The 27,106-nt window shown below is 48.6% G+C and overlaps 2 protein-coding genes across 3 annotated transcripts in view; both read right to left on the bottom strand.

Annotated features, from left to right (window-relative positions):
• Positions 1-565: 565 nt before the first annotated feature.
• On the bottom strand, positions 566-7,436 carry ubac1 (UBA domain containing 1). Of its 2 annotated transcripts, none has more exons than XM_047015332.1 (10): positions 7,015-7,436; positions 6,421-6,541; positions 6,263-6,336; positions 5,951-6,055; positions 5,668-5,770; positions 5,421-5,529; positions 4,860-5,118; positions 4,410-4,496; positions 4,152-4,290; positions 566-2,967 (listed from the first exon to the last, which is right to left on the bottom strand). In XM_047015332.1, exons 1-10 carry the CDS (start codon positions 7,150-7,152, stop codon positions 2,852-2,854), a joined length of 1,251 nt encoding a protein of 416 aa, XP_046871288.1. In that variant the 5' UTR covers positions 7,153-7,436; the 3' UTR covers positions 566-2,851. The 2 variants fall into 2 exon arrangements, with proteins under 2 accessions (XP_046871288.1, XP_046871287.1); XM_047015331.1 differs by having other exon boundaries at positions 568-2,967; positions 5,951-6,058.
• Positions 7,437-10,908: 3,472 nt separating this feature from the next.
• Positions 10,909-27,106, bottom strand: part of LOC124463587 (neurogenic locus notch homolog protein 1-like) — a 31,456-nt gene continuing 15,258 nt past the window's right edge. Inside the window, 20 exon segments of the mRNA XM_047015348.1 lie at positions 10,909-13,312; positions 13,732-13,829; positions 14,031-14,178; positions 14,822-15,120; positions 16,569-16,734; positions 16,974-17,064; positions 17,521-17,731; positions 18,786-18,934; positions 19,176-19,273; positions 19,276-19,603; positions 19,969-20,546; positions 20,962-21,074; positions 21,512-21,769; positions 22,159-22,291; positions 22,940-23,124; positions 23,519-23,672; positions 23,904-24,105; positions 24,438-24,666; positions 25,833-25,985; positions 26,316-26,435. Coding sequence (XP_046871304.1) covers positions 12,008-13,312; positions 13,732-13,829; positions 14,031-14,178; positions 14,822-15,120; positions 16,569-16,734; positions 16,974-17,064; positions 17,521-17,731; positions 18,786-18,934; positions 19,176-19,273; positions 19,276-19,603; positions 19,969-20,546; positions 20,962-21,074; positions 21,512-21,769; positions 22,159-22,291; positions 22,940-23,124; positions 23,519-23,672; positions 23,904-24,105; positions 24,438-24,666; positions 25,833-25,985; positions 26,316-26,435 — 5,018 coding nt within the window. The 3' untranslated portion in view covers positions 10,909-12,007.

Raw genomic sequence — 27,106 nt, 5'->3', positions numbered from 1 at the left:
CTCTTCCTCTGATTTTGGCCAACCAATCTGTTGGAGTAAGTCAAATGCCTGCTGTTTTCTTACCGATTTGTACTAAATCACAGGCTCTATGATGCTCATTTCAATAGTTATGATGAATGTAAAAGTAATAACATTTATCAATAAAAAAGAGAGATATAGGTCTCAGAAGTATCCGTTTAATAAATGAAATGTACACCAGATAGGAACCCATAAAAGAAAGGCCACCAGCAGCAACATTCTGGTCTTTGTCAATTGTAATTCCCAAGCTACTCATGGATCATTGAATAACAGTGTCCGCTAGTGGTGGGAAATCTTACAGCAAGGAAAACTTGAAGCACAGATAGTTTTGAATATTAAATATGACAAATGACAGATTCCCATGAACTCTATGCATCAATGAACTACATTTGATGCAGTAAACAAACACCCATGATTTCAAACTGAAATAAAATATCTAACAATACTTTATTTGAATTCCTTTAAATGTCAGTGTAAATATAATTGAATGTAAACAAAAGCACAGGATGCAGAAGAATACAGCCACCAAAATGTGTTTAATGTAACAGTGAATGCAAAGACAGTTGCAGTAAGACTACAGAGTGAGGGTTGATTGCATAGGTTGTTGTTGGTAATATCTGACAGTCCTGCAGGTCACACCAAAGTCCCAGTGCCAGAATGTTCTGTATAAGAACATCTCAGTGTCTTACCCAGTCAGAGCTTAACACTGGTCTGAATAGTTAAAGTCTGCTTCTTGAAGTTTGTCATTTGCAATTTAGCTTCCCTTCAGGGGAGATACATGAATCTGAACGCAGAACCCTCTCTACTAGTGAACCAGATAACTGCCACTATAACTGTCTACTTTAATCTACTTGCAAAGTGGTTGTTTTACAGAAGTGTGGTGGAGTTACAGAAGCTGTGGTGACAACCTGTATACAATTAAATTCTTCAAACTGCTCTGCTCTTGGTACATTTGACATTTCCCCCCCCCCCCCTCAAAAAAGAAATTCTTAAATTTGCCTACTTGTATTTCTCTATTTTATAAGAACATTGTTCATTGTTTGGACAATTATAAATGGTAAATTAACCGTATTTTGGCTTAAAATATAAATAACACACCATTCAAGCAAATACATTGCCTTTTTGAAAATAACAAAGCATTTAAGTGATATTAAACAAGGCATTTAACAAACCACATGTAGAGATGCTCTGCTTCATAAACATGATGGGTGAGCATGGTTAGTTAAAGCCATATGCAATGACAAGCTAAGCACAACATAGTGGAGGGCGACCATTAAGGTTGTAGAAGAACAACAATGGCCTGTCTGAGCAAAAAGTCACATCAACACCGCAATTCAAATATTGAATAAACACACTATTCTCCCCGTCCCTCTATACCGAAACTAGAAGCAGCTTAACTAGCCAATGTCTATTGTCTAATAAACTAGTTCAGTTTCTGGGATCTCACATAGTAACCAATGTAATGGTAGAAGGTTCCACATCCACACTACCCCAAAGCATTTCACACATACATCTTTTTTCCACAGGTCAACAAAATCCCAAATCCCTTGGTTAAATTATAGCTATTGCACAAAAATGTATTCTATAATATGTTTTGAACTGGTCTTGTTCATGATGATGCATGTCATCTCATAGTAGCTAAAAAGTAAATTCAGTTTTGGTTCAACAGCATAATAAATCTACCCCTCAAGAGAAAACCGTCTAGGACACCATGAGTGTAAAGTCAACCTAATCACACATTTGTACTAAGATTATTATGTTCAGTTACATGACATATTCTCATGGTATTCACCTTACTAATAAAGGAGAAACAGTGCTGCAGAAAACAATAGTGAATACTGACTCTATTTCTTGACATGACAAAATTCCTTCAGGTTTTTTCTTTTTGGGGGAGGGGGGGGTATTTGGTTTAATTTTCCCCGCATATGTTGTACTGCAAACACAGATGACTAAAGGAACCTCTAGTGAACTGCATGGTGACATGAGAACAGGTGCTTTAAGAGCACAATGTGACATTCAGAACACACAGGCCTAGATATCATCTCTGGTGTGTAAAAACAAGCAAAGACAATTAAACAAACTCGACAGATTACAGACACATAGACAGTATAGTATCCCCCCCCCCCTAAAAGGCAAAAGGTTGAAAGTTAAATAAATATTTGGGAGAAGCACAAAGACAACCTCTCCCAGTTCTTTTGTGAGAAGAGGAGTGGGACTCGCGTCAGTCCAGCAGACTGGTCGGCTCTCGAGGCTGAACAGCGTTAGCTACCCAAACACATCCCTCTACATCAACCTTTAATATCGACTAAAAGGGTGGCCACACAAGAGAACCACAACCATATCATTGCAGACGATGATACCGACATGAGTCGTTCCACTTCTCCCTAAAGACATTCACCTTTGACGAAATGTAACAACTTAAGGAGACAAAAACAAAAATGTAATTGATATTCAAATCTCGCCACGCAGCTACTTCTGAAGTGTAAACATTGGTTTGATGCCTGATGGTTCGATGACAAAATAATATAAAACTAATCATGTCTGTGACGACTATAAATTGTTCTTATTAAAATGTAAAAACAACATACTAAATTTCAAATATTATTACTTTAATAATATTAATAATTATGTTCATGTTATACACTGTTGTTCACAAGGTTTTCGGCTGTGTTATAAATAGATCTGTGTAACATCTCTTCATCATTCTTCACACACCTCTTCAGGCTTTGACTGTACAAGGCATTAACAATACTGGTGTCCCAGCCACACCTGCAAACACACACACACGTGCGCGCGCACACACACACACACACACACTCACACACCGTAGGCTCTATGTGCGATTCAGTGTCTGGAAGATTCTGGAGATCTGCAGCATGACAGGCCCAGTTTCTGGGTCGTTCATCCACTGCGTGCTGTTGAGAGGGTTTTCCAACATGTCTTCAAATGCTGGGACACAACAGAAGATAGTTTTAGACAATTTCCACCGACACTGTTAACACCAACCTTTGCCTGTCATGCAAGTGCTTTAGATTTCTGGAAGTAATAGTGTTTTAGAGGTAGGACTAGTTTTATGGAGGTACGACTAGTGTTAAAGAGGTAGGACTAGTTTTATGGGGGTAGGACTAGTGTTATAGAGGTAGGACTAGTTTTATGGGGGTAGGACTAGTGTTATAGAGGTAAGACTAGTATTATAGAGCTAGCACTAGTGTTATGGAGGTAGGACTAGTGTTACAGAGGTAGCTCTAGTTTTATAGAGGTAGGGCTAGTGTTAAAGAGGTAGGACTAGTGTTATAGAGGTCGCACTAGTGTTATACAGGTAGCACTAGTATTATAGAGGTAGGACTAGTGTTATGGAGGTAGGACTATTTTTGTAGAGGTAGCACTAGTGTTATGGAGGTAGGACTAGTGTTACAGAGGTAGCTCTAGTGTTATAGAGGTAGGGCTAGTGTTAAAGAGGTAGGACTAGTGTTATAGAGGTAGCACTAGTGTTATACAGGTAGCACTAGTATTATTGAGCTAGCACTAGTGTTATGGAGGTAGGACTAGTGTTACAGAGGTAGCTCTAGTTTTATAGAGGTAGGGCTAGTGTTAAAGAGGTAGGACTAGTGTTATAGAGGTCGCACTAGTGTTATACAGGTAGCACTAGTATTATAGAGGTAGGACTAGTGTTATGGAGGTAGGACTATTTTTGTAGAGGTAGCACTAGTGTTATGGAGGTAGGACTAGTGTTACAGAGGTAGCTCTAGTGTTATAGAGGTAGGGCTAGTGTTAAAGAGGTAGGACTAGTGTTATAGAGGTAGCACTAGTGTTATACAGGTAGCACTAGTATTATAGAGGTAGGACTAGTGTTATGGAGGTAGGACTATTTTTGTAGAGGTAGCACTAGTGTTATAGAGGTAGGACTAGTGTTATAGAGGTAGGACTAGTGTTATGGAGGTAGGACTAGTGTTATAGAGGTAGGACTAGTGTTATGGAGGTAGGACTAGTGTTATAGAGGTAGCACTAGTGTTATAGAGGTAGGACTAGTGTTATGGAGGAAGGACTAGTGTTATGGAGGTAGGACTAGTGTTATAGAGGTAGGGCTAGTGTTATAGAGGTAGCACTAGTGTTATAGAGGTAGAACAAGGTACCCAGTAGGGTCTTGGGGTTGGTGAGTCCCAGCTGGACCACAGGGTTCTCCAGGATAGCCTGGAACAGAGGACTGTTGGTGTCGATGCCCTTGTCCAGGTCTTCTGGAGACGGCTTCCTGTCCCCCAGCAGCCACTCGCACTGCAACGACAACACAGCTCTGAGCATTCCCACAGTCACCCTTGGACTCCATCATCTCCGGTGGGCGTTGTGAGGACAGCGAGGGAGCCGGCCAGAAGCTGTGCACTGGGCGAACCTACCGCGGCATCCTGTTGGTTGTTGTTAACCCGCAGTGCGTCGATCACCTCCTTCTCATCGAAGCCCATCTCCATCAGTGCAATCACCGCCTGCAGAAGCGGAACTGGTGCTTGTTAGAGGCAAGTACATTCACAATGTACTCAAATTCAGTATTGATTAACAGGTTGATTAAAGCTATTCAATCCAGACATCAGTGAATACTGTTTCCCAATATCCAAAATGAGATTAGCCAGTGAGGATAAATGTCTTTGAGGTGACATGGTGAAGCTAGCTCCTAGGCATGTGACATAGTGAATCTAGCTCCCAGATATGTGACATGGTGAAGCTAGCTCCTAGGCATGTGACATAGTGAATCTAGCTCCTAGACATGTGACATGGTGAAGCTAGCTCCTAGGCATGTGACAGTGAATCTAGCTCCCTCTCAGTTCCTGGTCACCGGGGGGCCCACCCACCCGTGAGTCAGGCCTGAACTCTCGTTTCCTGCGGATCCTCTTGAAGATTTCAGTGAGCTCATCCTGCCGGCCGCTGTCCTCCGCGCTGGGCTGGGAGTGAGAGCGGAGGAGGAGGTGGCTGGAGGCCACGGAGGATGAGATGGGGCTGGGGGCGGAAGCGGCGGCTGCCCCAGGGGCCTCCAGGCTGGGTAGGGGGGTGTCCACGGAAGGGTCGTCTACATGCTCAATCAGCCACTCCATGGCCTGGGTCACCGACATGCTGCGGAAGAGATGTGCACGACACACACCAGCTCGTGACCGACCCGAGCACAAGGATGACATCCAAATACTGACACGCTGACCAACCCGAGCACAAGGATGACATCCAAATACCAACACGCTGACCAACCCGAGCACAAGGATGACCTCACATCTACACAGATATAATTACCATTTGACATTTACAAGCAAAAAAAACGAAACAAAAAACACAAACCATAGATCCGGCAGATTGTATTCAATGAGTCATAAAACTAGCATCTACTGGAGTCCTTGGTTCCAAAGGATGGAGTGCTGACTCACTGGTTTAGTCTGAGGGCTTTGATGGCTCTGCTCTCGGGGAAGCCCATCTCTGTCAGCTGCTGAAGGGCCGACTCATCCACCCGGTCCTCCTCGTCCTCATCCAACATGGCTGACAATCACAAGCACAAGGGGACGTCACTGCACTGACCTTGGCCAGGTAGAAAAACAGGCACTCGGTCTAGAACAGCTGTTGTTCGCTCTGCAAGGTAGCGGGGCAAGGACGGTGCTCATGCGGTGCCGCACGTACCGTTGGCCTTCTTAAAGAGTTCCACGGCGTCGGGGTTCAACGCGAGCAGCTTCTGGGCCACTTCGATGAGGGAGACGAGGATTTTCCTGAGTTCAGTCTGAAACTAGAAACAATCGTAGAAGCGCACACCTGTGGTCAATTGACCATGGAATGATGAAGATTGGGTTCCCCCATGCAAAATGATATCAGAGCTGTGTCGCTTGTGAGGGCTAATTTGTTTCGGCCAACCAAATGGATCATCTTCCAACCTTGGGCGGTGGTGACACGACCCATGTCGACTTACGTCTCGGATGTTGTGCTGGGTGACAGTGCGGTCGGTGTGGCGGGTAGAGAGGCCAGCGGTGGCCTTCAGGATGGCGTCTTTGTCTGGTGCCTTGTTGTCCTGCTTCTTCTGATAGACAGGGGGAGAGACACGTGAAAGACTGGCCCGATCCAACTGAAAATAACAACTGTAGATTTCAGTTAGCCAACGAGCACACTGCATCCGTCTGCCTCTCCCTCTTAAAGTCACCTCGAAAAGCGAGGTGACTAATTTCTAGGGATTTACCTCGGAAAGAACTCCACTTGAATCACCAACAGATGTGTTTGTGTCTACCTTTTCATCTGCGGATATATCAGCCATTTTTGGAGGTGGTGGTGGAGGCCTTTTCTTGACCAATAGGAGGACATCTGAGGACAAGGGGAATTAGGTCAGTTCTAGAAACCACTTGTTCGGTTCTCTGAACTGAGGAAAAGCCGAGCTTACTCAGGTACCTTTATCTTTCAAGTTTTCTTCAGCTACAGTTTTAGTTTCTGTGAGGATCCTCTCTGAAGCAGCGTGGATGAGCTTGTGATGGGTGAGTGTTTTAGGGTCTTCAAGACTCCCATGGACGTACTAGAGAAATAGACAAGGGTACATTTAAACGACATGGTGCAAGTGGAAACCTACATGCAACACATGTCCTGCATAAATGAGAACACCAAGTACAAATGCAGTCCGATCTGTCTGGCTCTGACCGTAGTTTATCTGCGCCCTGGCGAAAGGCAAAGGCTGCCTTGCAAGATCAAATCTAAAATTAATATAACTGGATTCATAATCTAAGCATTACACAAACGAGTATGGCAGCCAATGCTGTTATTTAGCTAGGGTATCGAGTGGGGTTTGCAAGCTTAAGAACAAGCCAACTTGCTAAATTATATATAGCATTTCTCCCCAGTTACTATAAATACTATACCACTGACACTGACCATTTCAACACAGGGCCTGAAAAAATAAGCGCAAGCTACTATTAGCCAGCTAGCTAGTCTAGCTACACCCCGTGAATGCTAAACCAACCACAGCATCCAACAGTACTGTAACAATCATACATGTTTCAAGCACTTCTCTTTGAGTTTGTCAATAGTGGTGTCATCTGTAACTTCTTCCAGCCACTCCGTGCCCTCCATGGTACAAACGTGGATTTTTAATAATTTCCCCGCGAATATCTTTTCTTCTTGAACAAACATAACTGTAGGTTTTTGGTGTAGCTAGCCAGCTAGCTAGCAGACAGTACAGTGATGTTGGCTAGCTTGCTAGCTAGCTAGTCTTAGCACGTAAGACTAGTTGTCGTCTTAAAATACCTTCGACAACAATGTCAATCAATGCATAGACATACTATTTGCAGATCATTTTGCGCCGACTACTGCAATATCAATCAAGTAGCCAAACTTATTCACGGTTTATTTTCTTCTGTATCAGACACCCATCGTCAGCGACTACAACCGTATTTTGACTGTTTAATGGTTGAACCCTGAACCTAGAAGTCGCAATAACCCGGTGTATACTAGGAAATGTAGTTTTAAAAATAAAACTGACTGGCCTTTCATTTTTAGACCACAAGAGAGAGACACAGCCTACCTTATAAAAAATAAGGCTGACATCGTCCTGCAAACCTATCATGTGGGTGCTAAAAGTGCTTTCATTACACATCAGTGGCGATTTTAGACCCTTATTACCCTAAATTTCATCTCAGCACCCCTAAAAATAGTTATATCCCTTGTGTTGTCTTAGGGGTCAGAAATGACCCGTCACTATGTTTATCAGCAGAGAAAACCCCCTAAATGTTATTTTTTTTACCTGAAAATGTATGACTTTTCCTAGAATGACCCCAACATTAGAAAAAGTTTAAAATCTTTTTTGTTCACATTTCCATGAAAGCTGTACACCACTAGGGTACAAAGATTGTCTTAGGGGTCATTTTTGACCCGGCAGTTATAAAACCATTATACACACCAGTAAATAAATAAATAAATAAAAAATACACACACACACACATACACTCACACACATACAATAAGATAATTACATTATTTGTGCTACCAATTGAACTCAGACAAGGCTAAAACTTCTGTGTGCAGGTGCAGCATCTCCCCGCCCTACATGACTCAAGCTCACAGACAAAATAAAAACAGTTTCAGACAAACTAAACCAAATTTCAGACTAAATAAAAATGTCTTCAAAGCATTGTTTACTATTGGGGAATGCAGTCAGAGGCTACAAAGGTCCTGCAAATGACAGAACCCCCAGTATTCTTTGCTGAAGCCATGACTGCACATTTCAGATCTGAGAGCTGAAACCCTAACCCTGTTGGGCACTGAAATATGATATTTATAATAGAAATATAATAGAAATAATATATATTTTCAGATGTCCAGAAGGACCAAGAGAACAATAATTAGGTATCTGAAGAAGAAGATGGGGAATAATACATCCCAGAACATGAAGCAATAATACACCTCTACTTTAGTAAAGAAAACAGTTATGACAGGTCTGCTGTACTAAAAACAAATAGTTGTCCACTGATTAAATGTAGTCTTTCTGCAATGTGAAGAGATAAAACCTGCATATTCACAAATGTGATGAAGTACAGGTTGTTTCATCATGCAAAATGCCTGCGAAATGCAGACGTCTGCTAAATGACTAAATGTAAAATAGATTAGGAGTTTAAAATTCAATAAAGCTGCTTTATTTTAGGGGTTTGGTGAAGGTGGGTCATTTTTGACCCTTAGGACAAGGGGAGTGTACAGAATGTTAAGACAACACGAGGGATATATATATATTATTGATTATTATCATTTGATGCTGGTAGTTCATGAAAAAAGGGACATCCTTAGTTTTTTCATTCATTCATTCATTCAATATTTTGCATAATAATACATACATGTAGTAATTGTTATTGAGTGAAATTAGGGATTTATATTAGCAATGACGTTTAGCACTTTTGCAAGGCACTGTATTCATGTCACATTGTCATTGGGGGCTGAGCACCCCAAAAGGTCTGATCCTAAAATCGTCCCTGATACACAAATTAAATAATGATCTAATAATAATTCAATGGGACATTGACCAGCTGTAAATTATATTAATCAAGATTGACCAGTTCAACTATAACTAAATATCACCTTCAAGCTCAAGCATTCAAAATTATTGGAACAGAAATTTGTTTTTGTTAGGAAAAACGCCAACACAATTATTATGTTATTTTTTATACAGTGCCCTCCAAAAGTATTGGAACAGTGAGGCGAATTCCTTTATTTTTGCTGTAGACTGAAAACATTTGGGCTTGACATCAAATAATGAACGTGAGACCAGAGATCAACGTTTCAGCTTTTATTTCCAGGTATTTACATCAGGATCTGATGCACAACTAAGAAAATATCACATTTTGTTTGAATCCACCCATTTGTCATGTGAGCAAAAGTATTGGAACAGATATACTTAAAACATATTTAAGTGAATAAGACTTAATATTTAGTTGCAAATCCTTTGCTTTCAATAACTGCAGCAAGTCTGTGACCCATTGACGTCACCAAACTTTTGCATTCTTCCTTTTTGATGCTTTCCCAGGCTTTCACTGCAGCCTCTTTCAGTTGTTGTTTGTTTTGTGGGGTTCCTCCCTTCAGTCTCCTCTTAAGCAGGTAAAATGCATGCTCTATAGGGTTTAAGTCTGGAGATTGACTTGGCCAGTCTAATACCTTCCATTTCTTGCCCCTGATGAACTCCTTTGTTGTTTTGGCAGTGTGTTTTGGGTCGTTATCTTGCTGCATGATGAAGGCTCTGCCAATCAGTTTGGTTGCATCTTTCCTTAAATTGGCAGACAAAATGTTTCTGTAGACTTCCGAGGTCATTTTGCTGCTGCCATCATGTGTTACATCCTCAATGAAGATTAATGAGCCCGTCCCAGAAGAAGCCATGCAAGCCCAAGCCATGACATTACCTCCACCGTGTTTCACAGATGAGCTTGTGTGTTTGGGATCATGAGCAGTTCCTTTCTTTCTCCAAACTTTAGCCTTTCCATCACTTTGGTAAAAGTTAATCTTTGTCTCATCAGTCCATAAAACTTTGTCCCAGAATTTTTGAGGTTCATCTCTGTACTTTTTGGCAAATTCCAGCCTGGCCTTCCTATTCTTCTTGCTAATGAGTGGTTTGCATCTTCTGGTGTAGCCCTTGTACTTTTGTTCATGAAGTCTTCTGCGAACAGTAGATAGTGATACCTTCACTCCTGCCATCTGGAGGTTGTTGCTGATCTCACTAACAGTTTTTTTAGGGTCTTTCTTTACAGCTCTCACAATGTTTCTGTCATCAACTGCTGATGTTTTCCTTGGTCTACCTGTTCGACGTCTGTTACTTAGTACACCAGTAGTTTTCTTCTTCTTCAGGACATTCCAAATGGTTGTACTGGCTATGGCCAATGTTTCTGCAATGGCTCTGATTGATTTTCCATCTTCTCTAAGACTCACAATTGCTTGTTTTTCACCCAAAGACAGCGCTCTGGTTTTCATGTTGTTTTCACCTCTGAATACAGTCTGCATAGACAAAACCTATCTTACCCAATCTGAACCTGAGTGTAGACATTCAGTGGTATTTATTGATTGAATAATGTATGTAATAGGACACACCTGGGCAACAAAACACACCTGTCAGTCACATGTTCCAATACTTTTGCTCATGTGACAAATGGGTGGGTTTGAACAAAAAGGTGATATTTTCTAATTTGTGCATCAGATCCTGATGTAAATACCTGGAAATAAAAGCTGAAACGTTGATCTCTGGTTTCACATTCATCGTTTGATGTCAAGCCCAAATGTTTTCAGTCTACAGCAAAAATAAAGGAATTGGACTCACTGTTCCAATACTTTTGGAGGGCACTGTATATATATCTTTCTTTTTCAAACAGATTGAACGTTGGGAGAAAAATACAATTTATAAAAATTACAATTCAGCAGGATGGTATCATTTTATTACAGATTTTAGATTGCAATTTGGGCCAACAGTTTTCTATATATTTTTAAGAACATCAAAGGATTACAAGACATCATCTACAAAACAGGACACAAACGTCTTCCTTTTTACATTGCGTAAAAATTCATTTAACAAAATGTCCCAATAATACTGTCTTGATTTATAAATCAATAAATAAGAATCCAATCTGTTTACCTTTGATTTTTGATATTCGGAAAAAAAAGAATCATGCAAATGGACTGCAAAAGGTAACATTTAAGATTTTTTAAACAAAATCCTGCTTTCAAAATGAAATGCATTATATGCATACAGTTAAACAACATAGCCACAGGCTCAAACACAGGAGAGGGAAAGTCTGTATCCCTCTGAACAATTAGATACATCTTGGCCACATGGCTATAGAACCTAAGTGGATACACAATTTTGAGAGACTTAAGCATCTTCTTTTTAAACGTCAATCTCCAAGATGGCTGTATTATTTACAATACATCAAAAACACACACACACACACATACAAACAAACAAACACACAGTGGAGTAAGGAAGCTATAACTTGAAGCTTGTTTGATTTGAGCCATACATGCAGCTCCAGAAACAAACATAACCTTTGCTTTTGAACTGAGAACTTTGTGTAATCATCAACGTACAAAATAAAATAGTACATTTGACATTTATTTGTTAAGTCTATCAACACATGACATTTTCTTCCACTACAAATACTGAACAAATTAAAACAACCTGAAATGTGCTCTATAAAATGCCTGTAAATTAATGTGGTATTTTACAAGATGATACAAAAATATAAACAAGAGATTTATGAAAATGTGATAAAAAAGGGACAAAAAGTGAAAATCCTTGACCAATAAATACCCACTGTGTGTTACATAACTGAAAAAAAGCTCTAAGCAAGTTTCTGTTGGCTAGGGTGATGAGAAGTATAAATACAAACATGAATAAATAAAAAAGAAAACAGGGAATATTATTTATGGTTAGTATCAAAGCATATAAAAAGATATTGTTCCCTCAAGAGTACTTTTTCTATAGAAAAATATAGCGCAGTCCATCTTGGTATAAGGTTCCCTACTTAAATTGCTCTGGTATATGTTCCATCTGAGACTGCATGCTGGTTGGAGGACTCGAAATTCCCTCTGACCAATCGGACATGTTAGAATGCGGGGAGGAGCTTGACCATTGGTCGGGGGAGCCAGGAGAAGGGGTCAGAAAAGGGTGTTTGGACACCTGCAGCTGCTGGTTGGGCGTGGTGTCCATGGGGCCAGAGTAGCTGTGCTGCGAAGGCGGGGTGAGGAACTGGGTGCTGGGCATGGACTGGCTGACAGAGGAGGGCAGTATCTGGGTCTCCTGGGGAAGGAGGGTGTGGATGGGCATGCTGGCGTTGCCTCCTGGGCCTTGCTGGAGCTCGGGGGCGTTCAGCTCGCTGCCGACAAAACTCTGGCTGCTGGTCGTGTTGGAGTTCTGAAGCTGGATGCTCTGCTGCTGGAGCTGCTGCTGGAGGGACTGCATCTGCTGGCTTGGCAGGAGGTGTGCGGCGCCCTGCAGGCCCTGGTAGCTCATCATCTGGGACGGATGGCCGCTGTGAAGCGACGCCAGCATGCCATGCTGCCCCCCGCCCTGGTGCAAGCCCCCCTGCCCCCCCGCGCCCCTCATGGGGTTGAACGGGCCGGGCTGGCTCAGGGCGGCGTGCATCCTGGACAGCCAATCGCATTGCCCGTTCATGCCCGCCGAGCCGTTGGCGCCCACCACCGGTAGGTGGGTGAGGCGGGGCGGCAGCGGGTCGAACTGCATCCGCGCCAGCTCCTGCTTGTTGGGCATGCCCCGGTGGCCTAGTCCCATGTGGGGGTCGGCCATGCCCTGGAGGTGATTGAGGGACATGGAGGGGGACGGCTGGAAGGGAGAGGTCATCATGGGAGGAGAGGCCACATCCGAGAGGTACCCGTGGGGGGACTCCAGCGAGTCGACGGGGGAGAGCACCCCCGAGCCGTCCAGGAGGCTGCCCTTCCCATCCTGGGACGCCTTCTTCTTGGCCTTGACGTCCTTGCTCTCCTTGCAGCCGATGCCCTTGGCGCTGGGCTTGCGGGCTTTCTTGCCCTGGCCCTGGGGCTTCATGCTCCCCAGGTAGCCGTTGGGGGAGCACAGCGGCGGGGAGAGGGTGGTGCCGAGGGACCCCCCCCCGTGCATCGGCGGGCTGCGGACCAGGTTGTACTCGTCCATGAGGCGGACGATGTCGTGGTGCATGCGCTCCTGGCCGATGTCCCGGGGCAGCCGGTCCATGTGGTCGGTGATCTCGCGGTTGGCAAAGTGCTCCAGGAGGACCTTGGCCGTCTCGTAGCTGCCCTCCCTGGCGGCCAGGAACAGAGGGGTTTCCTCCTGAGAGACGGGACGGGAGACAGGGAGGGATGAGGGGAAGGAAGAGAGAGGGAGAGAGAGAGAGATAAAGGGGCGCACTGTTTATTCCAGGGGAGGTGGAGTGGGTGGTTGTTTTGGTAGTTCATCTTGTATAGGATCAGCAGAGATAACTTTTTAAGGATATTTTCGTGGTTAATCTTGTATGGGATCAGCATAGATAACGTTTTAAGGATGTTTTTGTGGTTAATCTTGTGTAGGATCAGCAGAGATAACGTTTGAAGGATGTTTTCGAGGTTAATCTTGTGTAGGATCAGCAGAGAAAACGTTTGAAGGATGTTTTTGTGGTAAATCTTGTATGGGATCGGCATAGATTGCGTTTTAAGGATGTTTTCGAGGTTAATCTTGTATCAGGTCAGCAGTGATACGGGTTTAATGCTCACTTTGTTGTCCTGCAGGTCCTTGTTGGCACCATTCTTCAGCAGTACGATGGCTGCCTCCACATTGTTGACAGCGGCTGCCCAGTGCAGGGCAGATTTACCTGTTCGGCAGACAAACAGCACTCAACACAGAGTCTAACAACGCATGTTCACACTGGCTAAAAGTACAGTGTGCTTTAACGGGATCGATCACAGGACGTTCCGTGCAAGCTGCCCCGTCCAGCTGGCCCAGTGACGACAGGAAGCTGAAAGCTGACTGTACGAGGCTGGGGAGGGGTTGGGGGGGTGGGGAAGAAGCGTACCGAAGTCGTCAATGGCGTTGACGTCAGCGTGGCAGGTGATGAGCTCCTCCACCATGCCCTCCACGGCCAGCCTGGAGGCCAGGATCAGAGGGGTGGTGCCGTCCTGCATGCGGGCGTCCAGATCTGTGGCCCGGTTCCTGATCAGAATCTACAGAACAACAAGTGTCGTGTTCAATTAGGAATTGAATCGAACGATTCAAGTTCAACCAGAACAGAATGTTGATCAATTAAATATGCGAATATAAAAAATGTATACTGTAATTTTCGGACTATAAGCCGCGCCTTTTGTCCCATTTTTCGACCCTGCGGCTTATTTAACGGTGCGGCTAATCTATGGATTTTTACAGCTAACAGCTAACGGCTAATACATGGATGCTTCCTCAAGCAGCCATCTCTTTCCCGACAATCCCCTCTGTGCACAAACCCTTACATATGGTAATTAAACATTAAAACACCTGCGGCTGATAGTCCAGTGAGGCTGATATATGTACACATCATTAAATTTAGCTGCTGCGGCTTATATAACGGTGCGCCTTATCGTTCGAAAAATACAGTCTATACATTTTTTGCATTTTTCATGCTTTATTGGACAGTTTGTAAGTGAAACGTGACAGGAAAGGCAGGGGGAGAGCGAAGGGAAGACACACAGCAAAGGACCAGCCGGATTCGAACCCAGGCCGCTGTGGTAAGGCCTCCAGCCCCCCTCCCCCACTATCTGGAAGTCTCCCTGAGGTGTCACCCTACACCGCCACCCCCCCCCCCCCCCCCATCCCCCCCACGACCCCCCTCACCTGGAAGACTCCCTGGGCGTCGGCGGCCACGGCGGCGTGCAGCGGCGTCCGGCCCATGTTGTCCTGGACGTTGGCGTCGGCGCTGGCCTCCAGCAGGCGCTTGGCGGCATCGGAGCGGGCGTAGCGCGCCGCCAGGTGGAGGGCCGTCTCGCCCGTGCGGTCCGTCTGGTTGTGGAGGTTGGCACCCTGGTAGATGAAGTCGCTGATGACGTTGGCCGACGCGTCCTCCTCCTCCTCACTGTTGCCCGTCTCCAGGCCCCCGCCGCTGCAGGAGGCGATCATCAGGGGGGTGAAGCCGTCTGGGCGGAGGGGGAGGGACGGGAGGGACGGGAGGGGGAGGAGGAGGGAGGGAGGGGAGGAGAAACGGGAAGAGGGGAGGAAGAGGAAGGGAGGAGGCCGTGTTTAGTGCGACGTGAGAATCCACCGATTCGGAAAAGCTGTGGTGTTTTGAAGTGCACGGTCAGCACCCCCCCCCCCCCCCCACACCTCCACCGTCACCCCTGCCCGGTGACTGCTACAAACTTTCCCTGCACTTCAAAGCGCGGGAGGAGATCAAAAAAACGAGGCAACAACAAAACAAATCGAACGTCGGATTCGACTCTGGTTTTGCCTCGGTTGAATCATCACAGCTTTGTTTTCGATAACGGATTGGGATCGAGCCGCCCGTTTGGCTGCCTCTGAAGGAGATGAGCAGTCGGAGGGGATAGACAACCCGGCTTGTGAAAGCCAGGCGGCTGGAAAAGTGAGAATGATCCTCTTCTAAGAGGCAGCTCAGCCAGTCAGCTTGGATGAGTCTCTCTACTCTTCAAAAGGAGACCCGAGCTCCCAGATCTAGCAGATTTTGTCGATTCAGGGAACATCGATCCGTATATGTAAAGAGGTGTGCTCTAGTTTTAAGCACCGTAATTCTGGTTGTCTTAAATATTCTTCGGGGGGGGGGGGGGGGGGCAGCATAAAAGGGTGTTTTTGTGTGTTGAGGCCTTTATTGGTTTTATTAATAAAGCATGTAGAAAGAGAAGGCCTATTACTGGTCACATGGTTCATCAGAGCTGGAGTTTTCCCCTCGGGCCCCAGGCTTCCAGCCAGCTGCTTTGAAGAAGATCCTTCCACCCAGAGGACATGGGGCTTTAGTACCTCCTACACACACACACACCTCCTACACACACACACACACCTCCTAGACACACTTCCTTACCCACACACATGCAGTTCACGCAGACAAACATGCGGGTGTGTGCACAAGCCCGCAAACACACATACAGGTACTTACTGAGCAAGCGTATTCATATGCTAAAATACAGATATTTATTTTGCTTGTTATGCTACAGAATTTAAGGAAATCGTTTGGAAGGGGCGTGGGAGCTATAAGACATTTGAGAACATACATTGTTTTATATTATTTACATCATTTCACTTCATTAGTTAATGTATACATTCTGGGTAACAGCACAAATACTTTCTCCAGTGAAATCTATCCCAAAAAGTCTTCAAGTAACCCTGAAACTAATATAAAACACATTTCTGACTTCTGGACTTTGTTGCAAAGAAACACAATCTCCAGAAATCAGTTAGAATGCTGGTAGTGGCTCACTGACAGACTGAATTATCCTTCTTTCAACGTTCACCACACCACAACAAAATCATAACATTAAAAAAGGATTTGTTGTAGTCGTGCCATCCTAAAGAAGCACAGTCTATCCACCCTGAAACCCTTCCCTAACGACTTAGAGAGTAGCAGTTCACCCACCTGGTCCTCTGACGTTCACATCCATGCAGTAGCTCTCGATCTCTCCCTGGGGTGGAGTGGGGGCCACGGAGGGGACCCGCAGGTCGGCTGCATCCAGGTGCTGCTGGGTCCACTGCCGCTGGTCCGGCTGGTCCTCCAGCTCCAGAATCGCCTGCTCCTCAAACTGCTACAGAACCACAAGTCTGGGTGTCAGCCGTTGCCCCAACGAAAGAATGTCCAAAATGGCGTTCTCAATCGTCTAAACGGCACAACGAATGAGCGAGAAGCTATGTTTCCTCATCGTCAGGTCAACTTTCGAACCTGCCTGAACCAGCGGGGGTTCTTCTCGGGCGAATCGCCCCCCCCCCCCCCCCCCCCCCCCCCCCCCCCCCCCGCCGTCCGGTTGCTCGTGCTCCCCCTCCTTACCCTGAAGCGCTTGGCGTCGGACGACTCCTCGTCCCCCCAGTCCTGGTGAGTGTCGTCCATCAGGGCCAGGTCCGAAGGGTTCTTCAGAGGTCTGCAGGTCAGGAGAGAGACAGGCTCCGGTGAGGACCCAGAAGCAGCGAGCAGCTGCGCCCCCCCCGACCCTGTCCTCCCTCAATTAGCGGCGGCGCGTCGACGCCGGAGACGAAAGCGTCAACTGAGCCTCCCCCCACCCTGTCCCGCTCGCCAGCTCAGACGAGTCAATGAACACACCGCTACCTAAACCTGCTGTGACCCTCTCAGGAGGAACCCAGCCCGCCCCCGTCTCATCCACATCTGTCCTACTACACGACTTCTCCTTACTGCTACCCAACCCCAAAACCCCACCCCCCCAAAAAAGGAAAATTACATTCTACCCTACCCTATTCTACCCTACTCTACAACCCAACTCTTGACGACTCAGGGTAGCACATCCAAACTCCACAGAAACTCAACAGCTGAACCCGACGCGACAAAGGAGAACGTTCCGGGCCCTGGCGGGTCAACTTACTTCAGCCTCACCGAGTCCTCCCCAACGGGCTCCCGTCTCTTCTTCTTGCTGGGCTCGCTGCTCTTGAAGCCCTCGGGGAACCACAGCTGTCCGTGCTCGCGCCGCCGCTTCCTGGACGCCACCATCCCCACGCCCAGGAAGGCCAGCAGCCCCAGCCCGACCAGGACCACGTAGACGGGGTAGAGCACGGGGGGAGGAGGGTCCGACTCACCTGGAGGGGCGAGGGGGGAAAGCATGGTCAGGGTTGCGGGGGGGGGGGGAGAGCGCGAGGGGGGGTAGTCCAGCTCGGCTAGGCTAGGGATAGCTCCCGTTCCAACGCAGGACCCCGAGCTCTGTCCATCAGCCAGCGGCGCCCAGACCAAAATGATGAGCCCCCCTCACATTTGTCAAACAAGGTTGTTCTATCTGTTCGGATGATCTGAATTGCTAACCGCTCCCCATCTAAGCACATAAAAAAAGAGAGTGAGAGAGAGCGAGAGAGCGAGAGAGAGCGAGAGAGAGAGAGAAGAAAAAAACACCTCCCTTTTCTCTCTCAACCCAGGGTACCAGGAGACAACTTTACCATTTCTTCTTAAAGGGAAAAAAAAAGAGGGGGGATTAATGAACTTCAAATTACTGCACGCGCTGTAAGCTGTAAAGACGTAGGATTTATTCGGATTTTCAAGATAACAAAGACTCCCAACTTCTAGCACACTCCCGATCAATTTTTCCCCTTCTCTTTTTTCCCTCCGCTAACGATTTTGAAATGATAAACTCTCCCCACCTAAACCCTTAGAGATGCATTAAGTCCTGGTATTACACTCAGAGAGGTGAAGGTTGCAGCAGCCTCACACTGTGAGATGAACGTGTGTGTGTGTGTGTGTGTGTGTGTGTGTGTGCAGTGAAAACGGAGAGAGGGAGCGAGAGAGAGGGAGGGAGCAGTAGACTGGTATGTAGCTGCGGTAGGGGCCTGTTTGAGTTGATTTCGGGCAATTAACCATCTGAGGCCCGAAGCGAAAGGATTTACACACCAACGGTATGATTGATTGTTTAGTCCTCCCGATTCAAAATCGCATTTGTTCTATTGTTGATAAACAAACACACGATCCGAGAGCCCCCGGCACCCCTTAGATGAAGGGGGCGGGACTCTGGATGTTTTCCGTTTGGCTGTCTGTGTGTGTATTCTTTGGGAGAGAAAAAAAAAGCGGACGCGCCTTTTAAACACCGTGAAGGGGGTAAACATGCGTGTCTTCTTCGCCGGAGGAGAGCCACACGAAGACACTTACTGCGGACGGCCTCGATGACGTAGGGGATGTCGAGGCTGCCGCTGGAGGCCAGGGCCCCCAGGAAAGCGGCCACGTCCGTGGCGCTGTGGAAGCACTCCTCGTACTGCTGCAGGCACTGGCGGTTGTCGATCTCCAGGTACACGATCGACCTGAGGAGACACGACGCACGAATGACGTCACAGTGTATTTACCCCCTTTCGAAGCGGTCGGATAACCCTTTACGTTCACATTACCAATGCTTTGATCCGAACTGACTAGGAAACTTGTTTAAGGGTGAAGCAAAGACACTTTCTTTCAAAGCGAGCCGAGCCTGTCGACACCGGAGGAGTCTGGGAAAAGCCGTAGGTGTTCCACCTCGTCGGTGTTCCTTCGTTCATCGTGAAGGCTTACCCTTTAATCTGAATGTGGTCCAGCTCCCTCCTGTCTCTTCCGAGCACTCGGGACAGGCTCCCCTCCACCTCGCCCGGCGCAGCCGCCGCCCCCCCCCCCCCCACCAGTCGGCCGAGCGCTTCCTGTTGTGCTTCCCGAGTTCCCGGTCGCTGCCGTAGTACGGGTAGAGCATGAGTTCGCCGCGCGCGTCCTTCCGGAACAGCACGTTGGTGTGGAGCACGCGGCTGAGCTCGCGCAGGAACGACGAGGTGATGTTGCGCAGCTGCTCGGGCACGATGTAGACCACGAGGACCAGGCGGCCCGCCGCCATCTTCTCGGGGACGTCGTCGGCGCAGTCCAGGCCGTCCCACTCGCACTCGGCCTTGTTGCAGCCCTGGTCGCAGTGGCCGTCCGCGTAGTGGTCCTTGCAGTACTGGTCGTACAGCGGGCTGGTGGGCGGACGCGTCAGAAAGAGGACAAGGTTAAGAATCGTCGGTTGCTTCGGATCAACATAACAGTCTTCCGAAGGGCCCCTATCTTGGTTATATTTGTGACTTGATATATCAGTCGTATTTCAACCCTAAATAAATACATATGTCATTTATTATAATGATATATTTCATATACATACACGAACAGTACGCTGTAAATTATGACATTTACGACATGGAGAAAGCAGACACTGAAGGCGGCATACATGATTATTATCTATAATATACATATTCATATTTTAACTTTTGCTCAGGGTATATCGTTTTGTTTGAACCAGTCTACTGAAGACTTTTCCGGAACACTCCGGCCACGCGGCACTCACTTGCACTGCACCTCCGCATCCTGGCAGTCGAAGCCGTCGTAGAGGCAGCCGGCGTTGTTGCACTGCTGGTCGCACCTCCCGTCGCCAAAGTAGCGCCAGCACTGCAGCGCCGCCGTGCAGTTCTGCCAGGGATCGTCGAAGTTCAGCGAGCAGTCGCCGCCGTCCCAGCCGCAGGCGTGGTTGTTGCACGCCGCGTGGCAGGAGCGGTCCCCCCGTCGCTCGGCGCACTGGGCCACCGGGCAGCTCTCCTCCACCTCGGCGGGGGGGGGAGGGGTGATCTCGCGGCCGAACCCGCCCGGGGAGCGCGGGTCCAGGATGTGACACAGCAGCCCGTCGAAGCGGGAGGGGCACACGCAGCGGTGGTACGGCGGCGCCGAGGTGTACTCGCAGGTGCCCCCGTTGTAGCAGGGGTTGTCCGTGCAGGGGCTGCTGCTGGGGTACTGGCACGCGGGCCCGGAGAAGGCAGGAGGGCAGAGGCAGCGGGGGCTCCGGGGGCCGGAGACGCAGGTGCCGGCGTTGAGGCAGTGGAGGGAGCCGCACGCCTGGGCGTCGTACTCGCACGTGGAGCCGGTGTAACCCTGGGCGGGGCACAACGAAGGAGTGAGCACAGCCGGAGGCTAGAATCGGCGATGGGTTCAACGGCAGTGGGGTGTCTGGAGCAGTGTGCTCGGATCATGGGAACGATGTCGGTGCGGGTTGTTTGTAGGGTCACCGCATTTGAAGGCTCTCGCTCTTACAGTGGGAGGTAAGCCTCAGGTGGGAGGTTTACGGGATCGTATTGTGATGAGCAAACATGCATTTCTGGTATGGTAAACGGCAGGCGTGAGATAGGCGTGTACTCGTGTGTGTGTGCGTGAGTGTGTGTGTATGCATATGATGTTGCGGAAATTCTTCAGAATGTGTATGTGTGTATATGGATGCGAGACTGTGTATGTGACTCTGTGTCTGTGCTTGTGAGTCTGTGTGCAGGGGGTGGGGGTCGAGTTTACTCACAGGTGGACACTTGCAGATGAAGCCCTGAGGAGTGTTGCTGGCCACCGCACAGGAGCCTCCATTCTGACAGGGTCTGCTCTTACAACCGTCAAACACCTCCTCACAGCGCAGGCCTGACCGCAAGTAGCACACACGCACACGCGTCACTTTACAAGTTTACCCACGCTTCTGTGTTTTACCCCAAAATATGATTCCGCTAATTTGGCCCGACAGGCCTCTGTGAGGCAGTCGAACGACAGGAGCATTTGACCTTTATTAGCCCGCATAAAGGCTCACATTCTAAACTGACGGAAAAACACGTGCTCAGTATTTTCACACCTCACATTTACATTTAGTCATTTGTTCTTATTCAGAGCGACTTACAATAAGTACAGGGACATCCCCCCCCCCCCCGAGGCAAGTGCGGTGAAGTGCCTTGCCCAAGGACACAACGTCATTTGGCACCGCCGGGATTCGAACCTGCAACCATCTGATTACTAGCCCGACTCCCTAACCGCTCAGCCACCTGACTCCCCTGCAGTGTGTCTCTCTGACCTCCGCCGCTGCTCACCTGTGTATCCCGTCCGACACTCGCACCGGTAGTTGTTGGTGAGCTGCACGCAGTTGTGAGTCCCCCGGGTGTGGCAGGGGTTCGACAGGCACTCGTTGACGTCGCCCTCGCAGCGCTCGCCCACGTAGCCGGCCGGGCACGCGCAGTGGTAGCCCCCCACGCGGTCCACACACCTCCCCTTGTTGAAGCACTTGGGCTCCTTGGTGAGCGGGTTGGAAAACGGGGCGCAGTCGTTGACGTCGATCTCGCAGTGGTCCCCTGTGAGGTACGGCGGGGGGAGAGGGACAAAAAAGAACGGTCAGTGCCGACCACGACGTTTGTCCTTTTGTCCGATGGAAATCGGACGACTCGGGCGAGAGGACGTGTTGCGCCGACCGACTGTAAACGATCACCCCGAAAACGACAACCCGATTTCTTAGGGGCTGCGCACAAGCCCTTTAACACGTCGACGGGTCACCTTCATTAGAGAAATCCAGTTCAGACATGCGCTGGGCTGTTAAGCCCTAATTAATGAAGAGCTGCAGACATCTGGAGCCTAGGGGGGCAGAGAGGCAAGGGATGGAGGGATGGGGGATGTGTAGAGGGGTGGAGGGATGGATGGATGGGTGGAGGTGGTGTGGAAGAGCAAGGTGGGTGGGGTCCCTGACCTTGTGTTCCTCTGGGACAGGAGCATTTGTAGTGATTGATCAGGTCAATGCAGGTGCCCCCGTTCTGGCAGGGCTGGGAGAAACACTCATTGATCTCCTCGGAGCAGTTGGTCCCAACGTAGCCTGGTATACACTGAGAGGAGAGAGGAGAGAGAGGGAGGGAGAGGGAGAGAGACAGAGAGGGAGAGAGAGAGAGGGAGGGAGGGAGGGAGGGAGGGAGAGAGAGATACAGAGAGAGAGAGAGAGAGAGAGAGAGAGAGAGAGAGAGAGAGAGGGAGGGAGGGAAGGAGGGAAGGAGGGAGGGAGGGAGGGAGGGAGGGAGAGGGAGAGGGAGAGGGAGAGGGAGAGGGAGAGGGAGAGGGAGAGGGAGAGGGAGAGGGAGAGGGAGAGGGAGAGGGAGGAAATGGAAAAGACAGAGAGAGGGGAAAAGGGATAGAGAAAAGAGGAGAGTCAGATCGATGTTTGACATGAAACACAGCTTATTTTGTTTACCGAGCTGTTTTCCTGGCCCTGCATTCTGCCAAGGCCAGCGATATATTTTTCATGGAGGATCAAAACGCTGGTGAGCATCAATTCTCCTTCAGTTCTACTCTCCTTCTCCTCACTGTCCTAGAGCTGAGTTTATAGTGAAAGACAGGTTTTTATGAAGCCCAACACAACCTGAAAGTCCATTTACGATGAATAAAGTCCACCAGCTCGGCTCACGTTTCAAAAAGCTCTCTTTTCTAGAACGTTCCGTGTGCTCAGTGCTCTGAGTGAGCAGTCAAATCCAGCAGCCCACCTTGCAGGCGTAGCCACTCAGGAAGTCGGTGCAGGTCGCTCCGTTCTGGCAGGGGTTGGGCGTGCACTCGTCCACCTGCTCCTCGCAGTAGCTGCCCGTGTAGCCCGCCTGACACTGGCAGTAGTGGCTGCTGCCTGCATCCAGACACTGACCAGAGTTACCACACAGCTGCAGCACGTCCACACCTGGGGGAGGAGAGAGGGAGGGAGGGATGGAGGAGGAGAGGGAGGAGGAGAGGGAGGGAGTAGAGGGAGTGGAGGGAGGGAGGGAGTAGAGGGAGTGGAGGGAGGGATACAAACGTGGAGAGACAGAGAGATGAAGATAAGTATGTCATCATGTATCCTGTCTTGGTCTAACCCTTCATTCACCCAGTTCAGAAAACATAGCCTGTTGAGGATTCCCACTGGAAAAGCACAATGTACAGCTACACAAACACACCCTAACACAAACACACACACACAGCTACACGCACATCCATACACCCAGAAACGCACACACACACACACACTATCACGCACAGCTACACACCCAGACACCCAGACACACACACAGTCGTCCAGAGAGCAGCTCTCTCCTTACCTCTCTGCTTGGCCGCCACCTGGCAGGACACGCTGGGCACGTCGCAGTAGTGACCCGTCCAGCCTGTCTCACACTCGCAGGTGTAGATGGTGCCCCTCTGCCAGCAGCTGCCCCCGTTCTTACAGGGCGACGAGTCACACCAGCGCACCAGGTTCTAACGCACACACACACACACACACACACACACACAGGTTAGGTCAGGGACAGTCATTTCACAACACGGCGGAACTGACCCTTACCAACAGCACATTTAACTGCGGGGTAGGTCGTTTCGCGGAAACCAGGCATTTTTGCACGGGTTGAAAAGTATCCAACCCAAACTATCCCCCCCCCCCCACCCCCCTCTTTCAAATCCACTCCCCCCCAAAACACACAAAGGCGCTACCTGGCAGTTGAGGCCCGTGTATCCGTGGGGACAGGAGCACTTGTAGGTTCCGTAGCTGTCCAGGCAGGTGCCCCCGTTGACGCAGGGCTTGGAGTCGCACTCGTTGATGTCGTGCTGGCAGTAGATGCCCGTGAACCCCGGCGGGCACAGACAGGTGAAGGTGTTGATGCCGTCCACGCAGGTACCACTGTTGAAACACGAGCTGGGGAAGAAAAGACCAAAAAAAGTTCACGCGTGTCCATGCGGTTATCAAACAGAAGGGTTCCCCCCCCAAAAAGTGCAATGTTCATTCTGAGATGGTCGAGTGTCCCGTCATTGGAACAGTTGACGATTCTTGTCTATTTGTCTTGGGATGACTCTCTACCGCAGGGGGCAGAAGTTGACGAGGTTTAGGGTTGTGCACTGGGGGGCCCAGCGCACTGGCCCGACAGACGGGATGTCGGACAAAAGCTCAGGTAATAGACATTGTCCCGACTTGACAATATTGACCCTGTACCGTAAACATGGCGCGACGACAGTGTAGTGGCCGATTACCTCTCGGTGCAGTCGGGCGTGTTGTTCTCACAGTTGATGCCACCGAAGCCCGGGGAGCAGGTGCAGGTGTAGCTGTTGACGCAGTCGGTGCAGTTGGCGTCGTTCTGGCAGGGGTCGCTGTCGCACTCGTTGATGTCCTCCTCGCACCTCGTCCCTCGGAAGCCGGGAAGGCAGCTGCACGCGAAGGAGTTCACCTCGTCTTGGCAGAAACCCCCGTTGCTGCAGGGGTCTGAGCGGGTCGAGAGGAAGGCCCGAGGGGAGTTAGCTTTTAGCTTAGTGCAAGTTCCTCCGACCCACTGTTGTCTTTCGGACTACCTGATTTCCTTTCATTGGCTATCGCTGGTTTGACGTCGACTGATGCTAAATCACCCCAATACGTCAACTCATCCGTTGCTAGCCGAGAGACTGTGGCCTCTGTGACCTAACCTAAACCCTATTTTTATTTGATCTATGTTATTTAGACCTTCATTTGCTCAGTGTACTTTACTTTGTTTGTTTCTACCTTAGAAGTTCTACATTGAGTACATTGAGAGCAATGTAAAAACCGGATCCAAATTACACACACTTGGCCAATAAAGCCTTTTGTCTAGGGGATTTAAATATTGGCCAAACAATCAAAACCATTCCACTATGTTTAAAGGAAGAGGGGTAAGCTGAACAGTGTACTGATATTAACCAAATATGCTGGAATTGCAGGTATTTGACTATGGATTGAAACCAGAGCAAAAATGGTCGAAGTAAAGTTACATTTCTTAGGTTTCTCCCATTTTTTCTCCTCTAATGAGTTTTTCTGTGAGTTTTTTCCTTGTCTTCCTTGTGGATTTAGGTTGGTTGAGGGGCGATTCTATGGGCGTATGTGAAGCCCTCTGTGACAAGCTTGCGTGTAAAAAGGGCTATACAAATACATTTAGATTTGATTGGAAATTGATATGTATTAACATTGCAAATGAATCAACTCAAATACAAGCCAAACATGATACCAAATGAAGGCTATAAAACGGACCTCCTCTACCCTGATTAGTGTAAATCAGAGAGAGAAAGAGAGAGAGGTGAGCAAGGAGAAAGAGTAGGAGAAGCCAGAGCTGAGGAGAAGCCCTCAGGAGAAGAACAATCTAGAGAAAAATGTTACACATTCCCTTTTATACCCAACTGCTATCTGTAGGAACAACCAACCAGGCCACACCTTGACCCTTACTTGTCAACATATGACGAGCAATGCAACAGTCAGTCGAGGTGTGAGAACCATCGAGCAGAGACTCCAACTGTCCAGCAACTCCAGTCTTTGGCAAATGAGAGGCGGGGGGGGGGGGGGTCGCCCGGCCTACAATTCAGACTCTCCCTGCGTCCCCCCCACCCAGCTCGACAGAGGAGAGGGAGAGGAGGGCTAGGACCTACTGGGTTTGCAGTCGTCCATGTTGGCCTCGCAGTCGCGGCCGCTGTAGCCCGGCTTGCAGCTGCAGCGGTAGGAGCCCGGGCTGTTCTGGCAGGTGGCGCCGTGGAGACAGGGGCTCTTCACGCACTCGTTGATGTCCACCTCGCAGGTGTGGCCTGAGGGGGGAGGAGCAGAGACAGGGCTCGGGAAGGAGAAGAGAGACAGGGCGGGGGAGGGTGGGGGTCGTGTGTGGAGGGTCTGTGTGCAAAGTGTGTGCGCAGTGTGTGCGTAGTGTGTCTGTGGAGTGTGTGTGGAGTGTGTGCGGAGTGTGTGTGCAGTGTGTCTGTGGAGTGTGTGCGGAGTGTGTGTGCAGTGTGTCTGTGGAGTGTTTGCAGAGAATGTGGGCAGAGAGTGTGTGTGGAGTGCGTGCGGAGTGTGTGTGTGTGTGTGTGGAGTGCGCTCGGAGTGTGTGTGGAGTGTGTGTGGAGTGTGTGTGGTCATCTCACCCTGCCAGCCCTTGGGACACACACAGGAGAAGCTCTCGTAGTCCTCAGACTCTTGACAAACACCTCCGTTCTGACAGGGCAAGGGGCTGCAGGGCGCCAGCAGCGTCTCACAGTTCTCACCTAACACACACACACACCCATTATCACCTGGAGTTCATATTATTGTATTACACATTGGTATCACAGCATTTGGGGCCGGGTGGATACGGCTGTGGTCAGGATCTGATTGGTGGGCAAGGCTGTGGTCAGGATCTGATTGGTGGGCAAGGCCGTGGTCAGGATCTGATTGGTGGACAAGACTGTGGTTTGTTGATGTGGTCACAGTTTGTAAAATGTGATTTGTGTGATAACAACTTAAGTCAACTTGCATATATAACTGTATTGGGAATTATTCTGTGTGCAACAATCCAGTCTGAAAAGATGGACAGTACTGGAGCTGTTTGGACCAAATGTTACAACTCCTATCTGTTTTCCACGACACCCAGCCCGGACAGGAAACAGCCCGCCGCTTCCTGTCATTGTCTGAGCATTTGCTGTTCTGTGAGACAGGAAGCCGGCAAACAGGAAATGTGTCAAGCACCCATTCCCACCCGCGTGACAAGCCCTACTATTATTCCAGGGCTGGGATGATATGTGGATTTTTCCAAAAAGAAAACTCGGGGAATCAATACAAAGAATCGCCCAGAGGTGGTCCATCATGATCTGTTTTTTGAACTAATACCTCGTGAGAGGACACACTTGGGAGGAAAATATTGTTCACGTCTCGTTATCAGTGACACCGAAGTGTCACA

Source organism: Hypomesus transpacificus, unplaced genomic scaffold, assembly GCF_021917145.1.
Source record: "Hypomesus transpacificus isolate Combined female unplaced genomic scaffold, fHypTra1 scaffold_30, whole genome shotgun sequence".
NCBI classification, from domain to species: Eukaryota; Metazoa; Chordata; class Actinopteri; order Osmeriformes; family Osmeridae; genus Hypomesus; species Hypomesus transpacificus.
This window is presented reverse-complemented; position numbering and strand designations above follow the sequence as displayed.